This window comes from Podarcis muralis, chromosome 8, assembly GCF_964188315.1.
Source record: "Podarcis muralis chromosome 8, rPodMur119.hap1.1, whole genome shotgun sequence".
Classification (NCBI taxonomy): domain Eukaryota; kingdom Metazoa; phylum Chordata; class Lepidosauria; order Squamata; family Lacertidae; genus Podarcis; species Podarcis muralis.
The window spans coordinates 43,617,968-43,637,885 of NC_135662.1; the positions used below are offsets into that span (position 1 = coordinate 43,617,968).

General features: G+C 40.8%; 1 protein-coding gene across 1 annotated transcript in view; it reads left to right on the forward strand.

Annotated features, from left to right (window-relative positions):
• Positions 1-13,907, forward strand: part of CDH2 (cadherin 2) — a 119,280-nt gene extending 105,373 nt beyond the window's left edge. The window contains exons 12-16 of the mRNA XM_028737108.2: positions 560-793; positions 1,308-1,541; positions 2,960-3,099; positions 7,373-7,537; positions 12,465-13,907. Of these exons, the coding sequence (XP_028592941.2) occupies positions 560-793; positions 1,308-1,541; positions 2,960-3,099; positions 7,373-7,537; positions 12,465-12,671 (980 nt within the window). The 3' untranslated portion in view covers positions 12,672-13,907. The remainder of the gene's footprint in view (positions 1-559; positions 794-1,307; positions 1,542-2,959; positions 3,100-7,372; positions 7,538-12,464) is intronic.
• The last annotated feature ends 6,011 nt before the right edge of the window (positions 13,908-19,918 follow it).

The following is a 19,918-nucleotide window of genomic DNA, read 5'->3' on the forward strand; positions in this document are numbered from 1 at the left end:
TACTATTTCCTGTTCATAGGCAGGTGTTGCTTTTATTGTTTTTGCAGTGCCAGCCAGCTGCTTTTTTTTTCATTATAAGAGATACCAAGCTTCCATTTTCTTTTTGTGCTCACTTGCCTTCATTCTGAATTAGCACACTTGTTTGCTCCCACTCTGGAAAAATTGTCGATGTTGGAAGCCTGGATAGCTCAGTTGGCTAGAGTGTGGTGCTGATAACACCAAGGTTGCAGGTTCAGTCCCTGTGTAGGGCAGCTGAATATTCCTCCATTGCAGGGCATTGGACTAGATGATCCTCAGGGTCACTTTCAACTCGACGATTCTATGATTCCACAAAATATTTTTTGCAGTGAGGTGAAAATCTTCTGCAAAGAGCTCCCATGCCCTTTCTTAGTTTCAACACAGCCCTAATTTTGCAGAGCAAAGTTATGCTTTGCAACAAATCTATATAATTAATATTATCATGCGCACTCATAATCCATGTTTTTGTATATGTGCAATAAATAATGTAACCCCTTTTTAGTAGAAAGCAGGCTAATGTTACTTTTCCTTGTTCTGTAAGGAATCCCTCCAATGAGTGGGACTGGCACCCTTCAAATCTATCTCCTCGACATCAATGATAATGCTCCCCGAGTGGATCCTCAAGAAGCCACCACTTGTCAAACGCTGCAACCCAATGCAACAAACATCACAGCCATAGACGATGACATTGATCCAAATGCCGGGCCCTTTGCCTTTGAACTGCCACATCATCCTTCCAGTGTTAGGAACAACTGGACCATTATTCGTATTAGTGGTAATGTGCATTGGTTTTTTGAAAAATGAATATTTGCATCTTTTGGGGGTTATGTTCAGTAGCTAGTTCCCCATCTGCTTGGGCATGTGACCTGGCAACCCAATGTAATTTAATTCAAACGAAAAGGGTGGTGTAAGTCAAACTCTCTTTTAAAGGGTTGTTTTCCTTCTACCTGGCTTATGCTGGCTTAGCCAGCAGTAGCCCAGATTGTGAGCAGAGTTTGGAACTGGTGTTCATTATGCCGGCTTAACACTGGTTCCCCATACTTAGGATTGCTCCCTAATTCTGTTTGTGGCATCAGAGAGACTGACTTAAAAGGTTAGAATCCACATACTCTGGTTTTCTTACATGACGATAACTTAGTGGAAAACTGAGGGCCACTACCTACGTTTAGGTAGAAGTGCACTTAAAAATAACTTCAGATACAGTTCTGAAAGAGGTCATAGAACAGACATTTCTCCAGCCATTTCATGCCCACATAAAGCATATTTACATAGTTTGTTTTCTTGTTCAGGTGACCGAGCCCAACTGGCTTTGAGGATCAAGTACCTTGAGGCTGGCATCTATGACGTTCCAATAATAATAACAGATTCTGGGAATCCTCCCAAGTCCAGCACGTCTATTTTGAAGGTGAAAGTTTGCCAGTGTGATTTAAATGGAGACTGCACTGATGCCGACAGGATTGTAGGTGCAGGGCTGGGCACAGGGGCCATCATTGCAATTCTCCTCTGCATCATCATACTACTCGGTAAGTCTTGGGGCCATGGGACCAGTGATATGTAGTGCCTCGTAAAGTAAGATGCAAAGACACATGTTTCAACTGATAGGGTCTTTCCAAAGGATAGGCTATAGATTTGTGTGTCTGCAGGTGGTCTACTAATGGTCCGTCGAGAACTATTATTATTATTTATTTAATTTCTATAGGACCCTTCATTTGAGGGTCACAGGGCGGTTCACAATATAAAAACACAAAAATACACACCGTGATAACAAATGAAAACAATTACCCCCCCCCCCCCAGTTTAAAAGGCCATGGAGTATTTAATTAGCCAAATGCCTGGGAGCCTAAAGATATGTAACGAAGGCGCCAAGCAAGCCTCCCTGAGGAGAACATTCCACAAACAAGGAGCTGCAGAAAATGCCTGTTTTCATGTTGCCATCCTCCAGACTTTTCATGGAGGAGGCACACAAAGAAAGGCCTCAGATTATAATCACAAAGCCTGGTTTGGTTCTTGTGGGAAAAGGCAATCCACAGTATACTGTGATCGCCACTGACATGCTGAAGCTAGTAACCCCTTAATGGAATATTTTGTTTTCCATGAGTGGCAGACCATCACATGGGTTAACTAGTTTGCTTCGTTTCTACACTCATTGTAGCTTCTGAACTGCTTTCATCACAACTATAAGGTGATTTCTTTGCATTTGGAAATGGTGAGCAGTTGATCATTCCATGGCAGAGTTTCAGTTCATGGCCTCTTTTTGAAAGTTATCTTCACAAGGGATCAGATTCAGAATTAAATGGAGCCTATATAGCTACCATGGTGATAGCGTTAGTACATCTCTCTGTACATATGTATCTTTACTTCAAAGACCAGAAGGACTGTATAGCGTAGATAGTAGTGTTTAGCTTTGTCTTGTGGCTGGGCACAATAAACCCTGTGCTGCTTTGATGTGGGTGGGAGAGAAGTTGGTCCCTTAACCAGAGACTCTGGAAGAAGCTTTTCTGCTGGGAGTTGGAAATCTCTGAAGACTTCGCTGGGGCTCCTCATACTCCGCTGATATATCACACTAGTTGAGTGTCGTGAACTATCAACTGACTTTCACAAGTCACCAACATACAGTATATCTCAGATTTGCATTTGACCATTTAGATTTTAAAAAGACATGTGCATCCAGTAGTTTTCTTCTCCTTCCCCTGCTTGAGATCTTTAAAATGCAAATCAGCCATTAGTATTGAATGTACTAATTTCATGCATCTTCTAAAACAGATTGAGAACCTTTGGCTCTCCAGATGTTACTGTACTCCAGCTCCCATCAGCCTCATGACCAGTGATCAGGGATGAATGAAGTTGTGAAGGACCACAGGGTCCCCATGTGTTTTTAAAACAGTAGTAATCTGAAAACGAGCTAATATCATCTGCTTTTGCTCTTCTCCACCTCCTGTAGTTCTGGTTCTGCTGTTTGTTGTTTGGATGAAACGTCGTGATAAGGAACGTCAGGCCAAACAGCTGCTCATTGACCCTGAAGATGATGTAAGAGACAATATCCTGAAGTATGATGAAGAAGGTGGTGGAGAAGAAGATCAGGTGAGAAATGGGCTCATAGTTACTAATAGCACAATGAGAAAACAGCTGGAAACTGGGATGGGTTGGGGGATATAGAAATCTAGTCTTGGAAATAATCCAGGAAAGTGTTTGTGTGCATATACTGAGACCAGCAACAAGCTTTGTTCTGGACCCAAATATTGACATTTCTTCCCAATACTTTCCCACTATCCAAAACCGGGGCTCTCAGCTTATTTCAGATTCATTCCAGATGCAAGACAGAACATCACATTTTACACATTTCTATGTGTTTGGAAGCAGCAACCCAGAGCATCAAAAGAGGCTAATTCTTTCCTTTGTAAGGAGAAGGCAGGGTTATTGATTGCTTCCATGAGCTTTCCCCAACTTCCATTTGATCCTTCTGGAGGCAGACATAATCATTAAATAACAATTAAAGTTGGCTGCAGAACACTTGGGAGTACTAAATGGGGATAATAAGCTCACTTCACCTCCTATCCTTCACTAGCATAATCACAGGCAAAGGTGCTTGTTTTCAGAGATGGTACAGAGCCATGAAAACCACATGGGAAGATGGTCACTAGGAGAAACGATGCTTTTTGCCTTTAAATTGAGGCTTCGACCAGCACTTAGTATAATGTGTGTGCTGAATGACGAATCTGAAAATGAGTCATAGCAGTGGGAGGAAGCCAGCTTTTCCTTCTCTCATTCTCTTCCACTGAGCATCTCTAGCAAATAATGATACATCTGTAGCAAATAATAGAGACCAAAGGACTTATAAACTCATGGTGTTTGGTCCATGATCCCATCAATGTTATGGGTCAGGTTCTGGGTTGAAAAGTGTTCAGTTTTGCTTTATACTAGGCTAAGTGTAGCAGCCTTAGATAATGTAATAGTTGACTTCGGAGTGAAGAATATAGCGTTGAAATCTATATCCTATCAGAGACCATTGGATGTTTTTATATCTACAGATCATATTTGCCCTTAAGATTAAATCTGAATAGTTCTTTTGGAGAAGTATTAGTGTAAAATATAAAAAGGGGGGAAATTAATGGAGCTTGTGCAGTAACATAAAAGCAGAGACGAAGAGTGAGTATTTTAATTACTGAAAGCTGTTCATTAAGGTTCACGCTTCAGTTCTCAAAACATTTAGACCACAACAGATATTTTTTAGGGTAAAATAATTGGCTATATGCAGTTTTAGAAATGTGATTTCTTTTTGTTTTCTGAGCATTGCAACAAAATCCTTAAGAGTAAAAAGAATTCTGTGTGGAATGTATAACAGTATACTAAACAGAAATATTTTTAATTATCTTTGTTTAACTTTTCACTATGTGACCCTGTACCTATAAGTAGATGAATTTTAATAATTTTATCAGTATGAATTTCAGCTGGTGCATCTCCCCAAAAGTGTCAGGGCTGACAAGAAGCTTTGCTAAAGACACTACATATTACAGCATTAAAAAAACACCACACGCAAACATTCACTATATATGTGGTGCAGTGGTTACTTTCAGGAAGTGGCAGTGGTCTAGAAAGAAAATTTCATCCACCAAAGGCATGGGTGGGCAAACTAAGGCCCGGGGGCCGGATCCAGCCCAATCACCTTCTAAATCCAGCCCTCAGACGGTCCGGGAATTAGTGTGTTTTTACATGAGTAGAATGGGTGCTTTTATTTAAAATGCATCTCTGGGCTATTTGTGGGGCATAGGAATTCGTTCTTTCCCTAAAAAAAATATAGTCTGGACCCCCCACATGGTCTGAGGAACAGTGGACCGGCCCCCTGTTGACCCCTGGTCTATGCCATCTGTCTTGGCAAGAAGCATAGTGCTGAAAGATATCTGATCTGCCAGGGTTTTCACACAAAAGGCCCACAGAGGCCATTGTGGATGACACAGGCTTCCCTCTTGGAGAAAAGGCCTTGATGCTGCTGGGAAGCCAGGGTCAATACATGGAAGGCCACAGAGCGTCAGTCATGTTACCAGCCTTGGGCAGAAAGAGAGAGACTGACCATTTGGCTTTTGAGTTATCAAAAGGACCAGCAAGGCACCTAAAAGCTAAAGGGAAGAGAATTCAGCAGTACAAAAACAGCACAGGTCAAAATTCAAGACATGGGATGACTTGGGTCCCTTTCCTTCATTTTCTGCTAGGGAGAAAGTATCATTCTCTACAATTGCTCTCAGCTTCTAAGAGCTCTGGCCCAGGCCCTGCATGCCACCTCTGTGGTTTATATTGGGGCACAAAATATTATTGGCATCCTACTTCACAGTGTGCAAGCAGGGCTCTCCATGCACAGGTTGTCACCTTATTTAGAGAGGCAAAAGAGTGTCTGCAACTGTGCTCACTTGTCAGAAGCATTAAGCAGTTTTTCACAGGGACAGGGTAATCAGAGTTAGCACTGCAGGAACCACCTCCATTCAATACATTCTGCAAAGTACACCTAGATGGATTCATTATTTTGAGCCATTGAGTATGTATCCTGTCTTCTTGAGAGCCACATGAGAGTCTTTCAGGCATAATCCCTTGGAGTCCCAACACCAACTTGGGAGTACCAATACTCCCTTCCTTTCTGTGGCTCTAAAACAGGCATAGGCAAACTCCAGCCCTCCAGATGTTTGGGACTACGGTTCCCATCATCCCTGACCACTGGTCCTGTTAGCTAGGGATGGTGGGAGTTGTACTCTCAAACATCTGGAGGGCTGGAGTTTGCCCATGCCTGCTCAACACTGACACTGTTTACACCAGAGGTATGTAACCTGGTGCCCTCTATCATTCTGGGCTGCCATCATTCCTGACCATTGGCCATGCTTGGCTGAGGCTGATGGGAGTTGTAGTTCATAACATCTGGAGGACATCAGGTTGCCTATCCCAGGTTGTCTAGGCCATTATGAAAGCTGGTCACTCAGAATGACTCCCTTCTTGGAAAATCAGCTTACCACAGTTTCAGTTCAAAAGGACCTCAACCTCTGCCAGAGCTTTCACCAAAATGTTTTCACCTGCTACGTTTATAACTCCGGTTACTTTTATCACAACAAGCAAGGAATAGTATATATTAATTAAACTAGGAGAAGAGATTTGACTTCAACCATTTGTAAATTCTTAGTTAATACATTGCAGAATGTTTCTCATCCTATTTACTCTGCACTGTCTCTTTTGACACAGTGATCCTTTCTGGGATGTGGGGTGGTATGGGCCAGCCTGCTATGCAAAACAAAGCACAAGAGTCATAATGTTTTACCAAGATCTACCTTATGCCTGGGGGTTGTGCCTTTTCTCTCCTGAAAGCTGAGAAGGATGTGGCAGTTGTTAAATACCTTATTTGCTTGTTTGGATCCACTGGTGGTGAAAAAGATAAACAGGATAAGGATGTGGATTTATATGTCTGGTTTTTCCTAATCCTTACCGTGTGCTGACACATACTGAAGGTAAAATAATGAAATCTAGAACATCTCCTAAATGCAGTCCCAGATATTTAATAATCCCTTCAGAGGACCTAGCATTTCTAGAACCATCTATTTTTAATTAAAATGGTGGCTGAATATTAGATGGGCACTTTCACCTGAAGATTATTTGTGGTCGCACAGGATGTCATCCAGTTTGGTGTTGATGAAAAGCTATCTTGACAGTTCCTCTCCATCTTACATCTAAAAGGTAGCCTATGCAAACAGCAGATGACATGGTAATTCATGGACTCTATGACCTTGCATTGCATGTGATATATCACATGGCTGAATGCTTTCCCAATTTTTTTTTTAAAAAAACACAAACTTTTGGTTGGATTACAACTTGCATCATCCCTAACCATTACCAGTGTTGGTTGGAGCTGATGGAACATGTCTTCCAAAAGCATCTACAGGACTTTGCCATTCTCCAAATATGTTATCCAAATCTGCAGAGTTCTGTCCTTGTTTGTGTTTCAGAATGAATATGTCTAGCATTTTATTTGTGTTACAGAGGAGTCAATATTGGCAACTTTCTGCATATATTAAATAGGTATTTTACTAGGCAAATTGTTTAGTCACAGATGAATGCTACTTCTGAATCTGTTTCGCAGTAGAAAATGGATGAGGTGTAGCACAAAGCAGCCAACTGGAATGACATTGTAAATGGAGACAGGGACACTATGGAGGCAATAAGCATTCTGTTTTACTCTAAATGGATATGTGTGTGAGATGAAGATAAATTTAAGATACATTCTGAATTGGTTTTATAATTCTCAATATATGCATTCATTTGTAGGAATGGAATTTCCCTTGCTAAATTCTCAAAACATTGTGATTGCCTATTACTTTCACAGGACTATGATTTAAGTCAGCTCCAGCAACCAGACACTATAGAACCAGATGCCATCAAACCTGTCGGAATAAGACGACTTGATGAAAGACCTATCCATGCAGAACCTCAATATCCGGTCAGATCAGCAGCTCCTCATCCTGGGGACATTGGAGACTTCATTAACGAGGTAAAATAAGGAGAGGAGGAGAAATAAAGATTCATTTTAGCACCTATTAGACACCATCTGTGCAGACAATGAATAATAGCTTTTACATTTGAAGAATAATATTTTTTTTAAAAAAGTTGCTTATACAATGAAAATTATCTGGTTTGGTAGACATAAATATGGTTCTTTTTAAGCACATGGAAATTTAATTAAATCATTCAAACTGAAAAAGGGAAATGCATCAATTAACTTTTGTGTGCTGATATTAATTACATTCATAATATGTTATCAGTCTTAACCACAATATATCCAAGAGGGATTATTCACTGGGTTCCACATAATAAATAGACTAGCAAAGTGATAGCTTAGCCTACATTCATGTATTAATTCCAATTCATAACACAGGAAGTTCATTTTTATTTTCCTCACACATCACCCTTTGAATTCCAAAAACAGGAAATTCAGTACTTCTACAAAGACCAAAAGTTCCATCAAATAAGATTAATGTGAGGATAGCAAAATTAATGTTACATAAATGCTTTAAACACTTGCCTTGCTGTGGAGCTTTAAGTGCCTTTGTGCATTAATACATAGCCAGGATATATCTCTATACAGGCAATGCTGTGTAGGATTACCAGTGTTTCTTGGGCTTTTTATGTTACTTTTGCCATTGACCAAATTTTATGGTGTGTGTAAATGCCTACTTGAATGCGATTTGAGGAACTAGGCTTTGATCTGTTCTTTGTGCATAGTGCTTTGGAAACTATAATAATATTGAACAGAAGAAGTAATCTGAATATAAATTAAAACATAAAAATGTTGGGTGGTCATAGACGTTGCCCTGCAGTTCTGTTATTGAATACATGAATAAGCAACATAACATTGAATAAGAACTTTAATGCAAATGAAAGCGAATACTGCAGGAAAGCAACATAAATATGAAGAAGTTTTAAGTATAAGATCACAGTTAGGTAGTCTTGTGTTGGTTTTATGTCACTTATTCTTGAAAACTGGGCTACAAAAGTAGCCCATTGCCAAGGTGTGCCTTTGACTAAACAAAATGACTGGGTGATTAGGCAATATGATGCTGCTGTTACCAGAATTTAGTTCCTATCAGCTGTATTCATATGGCTAACCCCTGACCTCCATGGTTCCAATCAAGTACTTCAGCAAATTTGCTCTGCCAATTAGAGGACCTTGGCACCTGCCAGGATTTCCTGGGTCCAACTCAAGCACACTCGGTTACTCCTGTTCACCCAGGCTTCAGCTCATGACAGAATGGAGAACAACCTTTCTGGTGATGGGAAATCTCATCACTGAAGTGCTACTGACATGACCATGGTGCTGGGCTTTCCTGGCCATGTCCCAGAGGAGTTTTTTTGTGTGTGAGAGGCTAAAATGCGACTGAATCTCCTGTCTCTGGTAGGGATGCAATCTGATCCTTGATACTAGTTCCAGTTACGATTCAACACATTTGCACTTCACAAATTTTAACTATTCCTAAGCCAGTACTTTAACTTTTTGAAAATAACATTGCTTACGTCTTTAATGACATTTCAAATCAGGCTGAAAACTCATTGAGCCACTTCACTCCCTGGAGTTACTGGTCTTTGTCATTAATGTTAGTTGGATTTATACAAAAAATGCTTTTTGTTTGAGGAGTGTCCTTCCCAGAAGTGTAAATCACACTGACTTTGAAGATGAACTGGTGATAAATGGGTTGTTGTGGTGATGAAGATAGAATGAATCTTATAGGGGTGCTGACTGGGGCAGGGACAGGCTTGGGGTGGGATTTTCCGCCACCCACAGCCCACCAAATAGATCACTTAGTTCTAGAATGGGACAAATTTCAGGGCACTGTGCTGATGATTCCCCACAACTCAACACATCCCCCAAAAAATCCAATTCACATTGTACAAGGCATAGCTTGTAGGGTGTGCTAATGATTCTGCACACACTTCGCCACCCACACACACACTTTGTCCAGAAAAAAAATTAGCAGTTTGCATTATTAATTCAGGCCCCAGTACAAACAGGGTGATAGAAAAATTAACTGATCATTTTATAATAAATAATAAAATGTTATTACAAAAATAGATGCATCAAGCTCACCTCTGATGCATCAAGCTCACCTTTTAACGTTCACAAAACACAAGTCATGCCCATTTTTTGGTTATGTTAATAAATACCATAAATTTTACATTAAGATGTAAACCGTGACTATGCTTTCTGTGTGTGTTTGGCTAAGTCACAGGGAGCAAAAAATGTGTGAGAGGAGGGTTAACAACAAAACAATGAATGTTAAAGGTGGTTAATGGCTAACATAATCACCTCAACAGTGCATTAGTGAGACAGAAGGTAAAGTGAATACACATTTCAGCAGCACTTACCGTAGTTAGCAGACATGTAAGATCAAATCCTGAGGAAGAGGGATGCTGGCTAAATCATATCGGAGCAAATGCATCATATTAAAAAACCATAATGTTAGGGAAGGTCACTGCAAGCAAGTCTACAAAGAGAGCAGGCAAGCAGACTGGGCATTTCCTCACAGTTATAAAATTAAAACTACAGACAGAGAACCAGGTACACTGCATACAGGTGCTTTCAGAGCAAAGAGCTGGATGTGATTCAAGAGAGTTCAGCTAGATTTTGGGATTTTAGATGCATGTTCTCTACCTCCCAGACTGCAAATGGGAAATCCAATCACCCTACCTGTATATTTTTGACAGTATAAAATGGAACTTCGTGTCACTCATAGCAACTGAAGTAGACAGCTCAAATTGTTCAATTGTTCTTCATTTCCAAATTATATTCTGCATTTAGGTATGAAATGTAAAGCCTTTAGGCTGTATGTTGAAGATTGTTCTGGATACAACAAAGTAAAAAACCTATTTCTCAAATGGTTATTTGCCAATTTTTTTACTTTATGGATCAGATTTTATAAAAAATTAAGCTGTCCTTTTTCAGTGCTCCAGTGTTAAATCTAGGTACCAATTTATACTGTTTGGAATATGAAATGCTTGTTTTGCTGTAAATGCAAATTTGAGGCAACTTCAGCAGAGTCTCTGTAAAACTGCCTTTCAGAGGCCTCTTCTCCACCAGACAGTTTGCACATTAAGTGCAGCCTCTGGAACATTGAATTTTTCATTGCAGTTTTATCCTATAAACTCTATAGCACCAGCAGTTTTATATCATCATCTGCTAGCGGTAGATGCTGAACTAAGAGAATCTAACTCCCAGCTTGAAAGGACTTAAGAAGATTGCTCTGTCCGTTGTTGATGTAGATGGCTGACACACAACAGTGCTCTTGCTACCTCAGAAAAGATACATTTGCCTGCTGAAGCCTTAAACGCCCATCCTAGAGCCAGGTAAGCTGGCTTTACTGGTAGTGATGGCAGCAGGACTGAAATGAGACCTCACACTCCAGGCCAGCACAGGAGTGCCTATTCACAAGGTTGCTATCATGCAGTCTTCCCCAACCTGATGCCCTTTGATGTGATTTAAATTACAAGTTCTACAGACCCCCAGAATGATGTAGCTTGCGGCTGATGGGAACTGTAGTAAAAATGTTCTGTAAGTCACGAGGTTGGAGGAGGCTGTTAATGCTTTTCAGAATTCTTAGCCATTTGCATTTGTGATTTGCTTTCAAAAACATATGTGCCAGAGAGGTTGGCCTCTCTGTTTGCTTTTGGAGCTTTAGCCAGATGACCTTGTCTACTTCTCAGTTTGTGCCTTGCAAACGTGAGTTCTCCCTTGTTTGACGTTGCTTCAGTTTATACGGGGGGGGGGGGGAATCAGGAACAATAGATCCAGAAAAAATGCATATAATTGCACTGTGTTAAACAGCATAAACTAATGAATTAGATCCAGATGTTTCGAATTGATATCATCCATATGGCATTATACAAATGTAGGGCTATTTATTTGCCAGCACCTTTCATCTAGACTCACAGAAAGTGGATGCCTAATCCTATCTGTGCAGATAGAGATGGTCTTCTGTGTCTACTGCATTTTCTTCACATAAATGCCAATGATTACAGGAGGTGAGGGAGGGGGGGAGGGAGGCAAATAACAGAGGCTCTTTCCAACACTTCAATCAGTGACCCAGCCTGCTTCCCCCTGAGCTCATCTTCTCACATCTGCTTCTATTGCTGAACCCACACAATAGCACCAGCCTGTCAAATTTTTGCTCCTGTGCATGTCTTTGGATGCAGCATTTGATCAGGTTCATTTGAATCCCTGGGCGTGCCCGTTACGACTGTTTGACAGTTTCATTTAATAGGTGACCATGGGAGCTTCGCACGCTGAGTTTGCAATATTTGATAGGTTTTGCTTGATCTCTAGATCCAGGCTGCTTGAATTAGCATAATTTGAGAGCTGCCGGGATTTGTGCTTGTGTTCCTGATGTTGGCTGGCGTATCTGTGGCTGTGTTTACATGATCAAAAGCAAAGGGTTTCGCATTACCTGGTGACACTTCCAGCTGTTCACAAACTTGTTAATGCCTGCAGTTGCTTCCCTCCCCCCTTCCTCCTCTTCTTCGTAATACAATTTTTATTGAATTTCCCAATTCTTACAAATTGACTTCAAATTAAATAGTTACATTGTTTCGTGGATTGACTTCCCACCCACACCGCCAGTGTTTTTGTTCAAACCATTTTCTGCAGCATTATATATCAAGCTCTTATCTGTTACAGAAATCCCTCTAATTCAGTTCTTCTGCTGCTCCTATTTCGAATCCTGCCCGCAATTTCATTTGACCGTAGTGATTTTTCGGATAGTCCAAAAAAGGCCTCCATTCTCCTCTTCTTCATCAAGGGGGGACAGTCAAGTTCAGGGAAATGGCATTTTCCCTGGTGGTCCCATTTCCCTTCAAATGCAGGTGTAGAAATGACCTAGGGGTACTATCCTCACTTCATTATTTCCCCTCCTTTCTGTCTTTCGTTACAGGGACTTAAAGCAGCAGACAATGACCCTACAGCCCCTCCTTACGACTCCCTTCTAGTCTTTGACTACGAGGGCAGTGGCTCCACAGCTGGGTCACTGAGCTCCCTCAACTCTTCGAGTAGTGGTGGTGAGCAAGACTATGACTACCTAAACGATTGGGGCCCACGTTTCAAGAAACTTGCCGATATGTACGGAGGAGGCGATGACTGAACACGACGAGCGGAGGAGGCGATGGCTGGATGTTGCGTTTGGACAAGTACAAACCTTTCCACTGGTATTCCCAACAAGCGTACAGAAGCTAGGCTTTAACTTTGTAGTCTACTAGCACAAGTGCTTGCTGAAGGCTTTGGCATAGGCTGCAAACCTATTTGGGCTCACTGGGAATATCAGTCATCCAATGCTGTTTGGAAAAAAAATGGAAAACAAACAATTGAGCTCAGTTACACTTGAATTTTACAGTACAGAAGCACTGGGATTTTATGTGCCTTTTTGTACCTTTTTCAGATTGGAATTAGTTTTATGTTTAAGGCTTTAAATGGTACTGATTTATGAAAAGATGAGACAAACCACATTGGGGTGGGGAGAAAGTTCAATCACCAATATGCTTCAACATGCTTTTGTTACATTGCATTGCTTTTATTAAAATAAGGAAATTGGAAAAAGAAAAAAAAAACCTCATGGGGAAATTTTGTTATTTGGGGGAGGGGGGGAGAAGGCCATGAAAATGAAAAAAAAAAAAGTACAATACTTCTAGTTTTAGATGATAGGGTTTTTCACTAAAATTCTAAAACTTATGCAGCTGGTTGCAAATAAAGGGAGTTTTCATATCACCAGTTTGTAGCAGAACTGATTTTCTTTTCTTATGATAGAATGTTAGACACATTTTGGTCTTAATCCATATACACATTTTTTTAAGCATTTTACAATACTTTTTTTCCCACTTCACTGTAAAAAAATGGTATGTGTACATAATGTTTTATTGGCATAGTCTATGGAGAAGTGCGGAGACTTCCGAACATGTGTATGTATTATTTGGACTATGGATTCAGGTTTTTGCATGTTTATATCTTTCGTTATGGATAAAGTATTTACAAACAGGTTGCAAACAAGTGACATTGATTCAATTGTTGAGCTGTAGTTAGAGTACTCAAGGTTTGGGTTTTTTTAATTATTTTGTTTTCGTTTTTATTTGTTTGGGGAGGGAGAAAAGTTCTTAGCACAAATGTTTTACATAATTTGTACCAAAAACAAGCAAACAAAATGAAGACAGAGAGATAAAACTCAAGGGATAGCCTGATACTGATGGCTCAAGCAATTACACAGTATGTTAAAAAGAGCTTTTAAACCAGAGAGACGTCTGACAACAGCTTTGCCTCTGTATTATGTACCAGAATATAAATGATACACCCCTGACCCCAATGTTCTGAATAAAATGCTAATTTTGGATCTTGTGACTGGATTGAACTTCTTTCCACTTGAAGAGCATGAATTGGAATTTTTTTAAAAAACCAGGAAACACTAACAGAAAAGCCTTACCATTTCATTCAGAAGGCTAACAAAAATATTTTAATACTTCCTTGTCTTTTGATCCAGCAAATGCCCTTGTTGAAGTGAGGACACCAATCAATAGACAGAGGGGTCACATCATGACAAGGTCTTCCCCTTATTTACTACAGTGAAGGAAGCATTTCTGCACAGAAACTTTTGCAAGCACCAAGATGTCTCCGTCATTTCATTGAGTAGGGAAGCATGCATCTCTGAGCAGATGAGGTACTGAGCTATGGTTACAGTGATGTGAAGATTAGGCCACATCTCTTACATAAGCCCCATTGGAATGAATGTGAATTGTATTATAAAAACACAGGTGCATGGTATCGCGGGAGCTAAAACTTGGGTGTAAAGCCTGTCTAGAGACCTCCAAAGGGAGGATCCCATGAAAGTGAGAAACTGAAAATTTTGGCAGGCCTCCTTGAATTAGCCCAGAATTCTGACATATTGTTGGTGAATGCAACAGATACAATATGATAATGGAATGACTTTGGGAAGTGGGAATTAGTGTGCCAATCAGTAGGTTATGTCGTAGGGTAGTGGGGGCGGTGAAGGATCTAGCTTGTGGACAGATCCTGAATGTTGCCACCCTGCCATTCAGTTGGTGTCACCATGACATCAGGTAACTTAAAAGGAAAGAATCAAGGTTGATCTCCCCATTGTTTCTTTTCCTCCTTTGTTGTCATGACATGGTGGGAAGCTCCCCCTTTTCTTTTGCAGCTTGCCTGAGTGCCAGTTCAACCAACCTGTGTCTGCAAAGGCCCAGTTGGGCCTTGCATTCAGCATTGAATTGAAATTCATCACCCAATGCAAATCCAAGTGGGAACTCACTGGTGAAGCTGATCCAAGCAGAGACTGCATTGGGCCCCATATTAGAAAATGCTGAATGGTACCCAATGGGGAGCACATTCTAATGGAGGGGTTGGCAAGGTTTACCTCTATGGGCCGGATTGCGCGTGAGCGCGCACACCTGTGATTTCCATCGTCTGCGCAGACGCGATTTCCGGCGCCGCAGAAGCGAGTCCCCATGCCACGCTGTGCCAGTTTAGCGCAGTGCACAGGGACTCACCGAGTGGGAGGCTCGTGGGCCAGTTAAACAACCCCCGTGGGCAGCTTGTGGCCCATGGGCCTTAGGTTGCCTACCCCTGTTCTAATGCTCCTGATCATTCTTTTGCAGCTGCAGCTTTACGTGTCTCATAACTAACTTCAGATGTGGGGAACATGGGCATGGCTGGGGGGGGGACAACCCTGTGGGTCCAATTAAAGCCCCTGGCAGAACTAATTTGGCTTCATGCTGGACGTTCCCATGCCTGGTCTAAGTTACAGATTTGGGAAAGGTTTATGACTTCATTTTAATTCGCTATTATTGGAGGCTCATTTTCTCTTCAACTCTTGTCAGTTATATTACTAGAAATAGTGGATTTAATTGGACTTAATTTCTCTAGTTTCCCTCAGTTCAGAATTACAGGAGAAAATGTGGATTTTAAAATAGAATTCTTTATTAACCTATTTGTATCCCAGCCCTATAAAAGGATCATTGGGGTCTTTCCTCAGTTGTATTGCATTAATGACAATTACTCACAAGGCCTACATAGCTGTGGGGCATCAGAGCTTCCATTTGTGTGTGTGTATATGCGCGCACATGTGTGGGTGTCCATGTGCATGTGATAGATATTTAATTTCTAGTAGGTCTGAATACCTCTAATCTTTTTTAAAAAAATGTTTATTTTGAAGTAAGCTGCGCTGAGTTCTGAATGAATTATTCCAAGTATGCTGAATATTGCAGTCAGACGTTGAGGAAAGTATTCTTGGTTTGATGAAAAAGGCTAATCATATATAAGTGAAGTATGAAGTGGGGTGGTGGAGGCACAGTTTAAAGCAAGAGATTGAAAATAGAATTGCACATGGGCAAGAGAGGAGAGCCATGATAGTGGAAGGAATTGGCTTTAATAAATGCAAATTATACAGGGAGATGATAGATCGCTTCGTAAATAGTGCAAGTGTGTGGTGCGTTTGCAAATTTATGCAGAAATGTGTTTTGCAGTAATGGTTCCTTTTATTGCTGCTTTTTCTAAATAGCAACAAAATGGGATTGTCACCAAAAAAACAGTATCTGCATTGGGTGGGAAAGAAAACACGTGCACAGAAAAATACTTTACCATCCATTAAATACCTTGTAAATGGAATAGAATTGATCCCAAGGATGTGTGTAATCACATTATGATTTCCTAATTTTTATGAATGTACGAGTGGAGAGTGAACATTATTCAGTGACTACTCATTGGATTAGAAAATATGGACAGGATAGACAGCAGATTTAGCAAGTGTTAATGTGGTAGAGAAATTGGTGGTAAATAAGCAAGCAAGTGATCCACCTGGAATGAAAAAAATGCTCTGAAACGGTTATAGAGTAAGGTGTTAGTTCCTGCACCTTTATCTAAAATTTGCCACCTCATTAAATTAATGTTGTCAACACCAGAAGGTAGGAGATCAATCAAGGAAGGGAGTTACATTAAGGAGTCTCAGATCATTCAATAATAAGTTGCAACATAGCCCTGATTCACGCATATCTGCATATGACTTGATTTCTTTAAATCTGAGTTCTGTGCATTCGGCAATGTGAGATAATGTGGAAACTCAGTGGTGATAGGTCTGTGATGACCCTTACACAAACTACAGGTGATCTTAACAGTTACCAAGTTATTAACATGTGTGTGCTCTTTCAGAATTAACTAAAAGTACTGCAGATAGTAGATGCTTCATGTTAAATAAAGTGGATTCGGTGAAGTCTACCAAAACATTGCTACTGTGGACAATATTATTTGTTTCACTGAGACTTGAGGAAGATGTGTTAAAACATGCAAAGGTTATCCAGTAACAGTGCTTGGCGAAGCACCAACATTAGTCTCCTGCTAATGTTTTGTTTGTTTGGCGGGCAGTGGGGGGAATCCAGGAAACAAATGTTTTAGTTTTCGTCTTCCAGGAACCAATGCATTGATTTGTTTCTGTTTTCCCCATAACATGGGGAGGAATTGGAGAACACCCACTTCTACTGTCAGTTTTCCTGAATCTGTGGGAGGTACTTCATAGGCATAGAGGGTATTTTACAGGAGACTTGACCATCCTGTTTTTGGACTGAGCCATGCAGGGAAAGATGAAGGGTTGAACAACTCCTACCCACTTCCACAGTATTATCTTACCACCTGCCTCAAAACAGATGACATACACAGTCACTGCAAAGGAGTGTGCCAAATGAGCATTGTGAATGGTGGCTGCTGGGAAGCAAATCTAGATCTGCCACATCTCTGCTAATAGGGGCTTAGCTCTGAAGCTAACTGCCTCTCGCAAAGAGAAGTATTAAAATGTTCCATCTTGAGCTGCTCTGTATGTGCGCACACAGCTGCATGCACACATGCTCCGTTCCTTTGTCTTTCTTTATCTTCAGTCTGCTTTATAAAAGGTTTATAGTCTCCTTTAAATTTTTAAATGGAAATATGTTTAATTTAAAGTTGAGATTGCATCAGTTTGGGAGAAGGACAAGCTGCTCTAATTGTGAACGAAAGCACTTTAGACAGCTGCTTCAGGTTATTATTTTCATGTTTCGGTTCCACTGCTCCAGTGTTGCGTTTTGATTAAAGACATCTGAAATCCAGCCTACTCTTGTGCAGGAGGCTCCTCTGTTTATAACCAAAGATCCAAAAGGCTTCTCCTTTGTAAAAAGGGAAAAGCACCAAAGAACGCCACGTCGTCTAAGAAATGTGTTGCTGGTTTTCTTTATTGGTTGTCAAACCTGTCAGGTGAGAAGAGTAACAGATGAGCAAGCAACAATACATTCAAAAGAGTGCTTGCAATCCCACCGTCTCAGTTGCATGCTTTCGCACTAAACTGGAAACGTGGAAAATGAGGCAAAGCACGAATCTTGACAAATTGGGTAGCCTTTTCTCCAGATTGGAAAAATTACTCTTGCTATGTAGGCTGGATGGCAAGTGGAATTAGCCCATCAGTAAAGCATGAAAGAGGATAGGGCTGCATGTCCTAACTACATGTGATGCTAAATATGCAGCTGCCAGTCATGGCCATGGCTTTCATTTATTTGATAGCAACTGGCAGTGGGGGACCCTAATTTTTACCAGGACCACATAATGCAAAGTGGGAGGCTTTTCTCTTCCTGCTCCAGCCATGATCTCAAGGAAAATTCCCTTCTCCCACATGGTAATTAGTGATGGGGAAAATGATCCCATTAGGACTGGACCCCCCACTTGCTAACACTAATTGCTGTGGGAATTTCTGCAATAATCAGAGAAGGGGAGAGTTAAACCTTACCTCATTGCATATTGCAGATCTGATAAATATGGAGAGGGGGAACTGGCTGTTAAGTAAGCAAAAACCCTGATTCTGACAGTGGCACGTTTAGAATTGAATGTTCAGTGTTTAGTGACTGCACAAATGCATTATAAAAAGCATTCAAAGTTCTGTATCACTTTGGGAAACAGACTCCTCTCACTTCCTGAGAGAAATTCAAAGTATTTTATACTGCACCAAAGTAGCCATCAAATAAAAGGTACAATTTGTGTCCTGTAACTCTTCCCAAATCTAAGTGATCTCACTGAATAATATCATAAATCCATATCTGTGATACAATTAGTGTGTTGTTGTATAAATATTTATTATCAGAAGCAATGACTTGGTCACTTTTATTGCACCAAGTACCCTGGTTTGACAAAAGCATGAAGCAATCCAGCCAGATGGGTATAAATAATATGATGATGATGATGATGATGATGATGATGATGATGACAAGACAGACCAACCATCCTCTAGGCCAGTGCTGCCCCACCAGAGTGGCAGTGACCTAAAGAAGAACTTATTACTGGTCCTAGTAGCTGTCACTCACTTTTATAGCTACAGGTGCTGGGACCTTTTTCCATGGGAAGCATGTACACCACTGAGCTATGGGTCATCTTATAATGCTTCTTCATAGGTCCCAATAATTAGATTATGTCTGAAACCTCTAATTTGCGGTTCTCCTTTTATCAACGATCTGGCCCAAAGTTAGAGGCAGTGTTGCTTTGCACTGGATGGTGGCAACACAATACTGGAACCAGATAGGCAGATGGCCATTGCATAGAACCACTGTTTCCATAGTTTCAGCTATTACAGGCTTGTTAGTAGGATGAGGGTGAAAGTTGATTCGCGCCCCCCCCCCCCTATTTGTTTTGGCATTTTTATCATGGTTTCTTACTGCTGTTTGGATTTATTCACCAGAAGATTCTACATTGCTAGCTCTTCCACATGGAATATAAGACAGCTTGCTATCTAGATTTAGCAGGCTTCAATAAAATCATGTTAACAGAACAGTAAGTGTTGCATGCTCAGTAGATTTAAGAGATTCCAATAGGGCTAAGCAATGATAGTAGTCCTTGGTGTATAGAAAACCTTGTAGGGAATGAAGCAAGCCAAATAACTGGGAATGCTCAGTTGGTAGAGCATGAGACTCTTAATCTCGGTCATGGGTTTGATCCGTATGTTGAGCAAAAATACTCCTGCATTGCAGGGGGTTGGACTAGAAGACCCTTGTGGTCCCTTCCAATTCTACCAAATTCATCCACCTGACAAATTTAGCAAACAGCACCCCCATTTCCCATCTGCCTATCTCACCTGATGGCTTTGAACGGGGCCTCTCTTCGTAGTCCTTGAAAGACTTCTTTGTCAATGAAAGTAGCTATAGCTTAATAAGCCAAGAGTGCTTCGGTCAGGTGGATTTCATTTTTGATCCTTTCGCTTTTTGTGAAGGTCTCGGTTCAGCAAGGACTCTAATGCATCTGTCAAATTCCCACCAAAAGAAATGCCTTTCGTTCCTCAAGTTGATGAATTGAGGCTTGAATCTAGAGTTGTTCTTTGATCTGCTG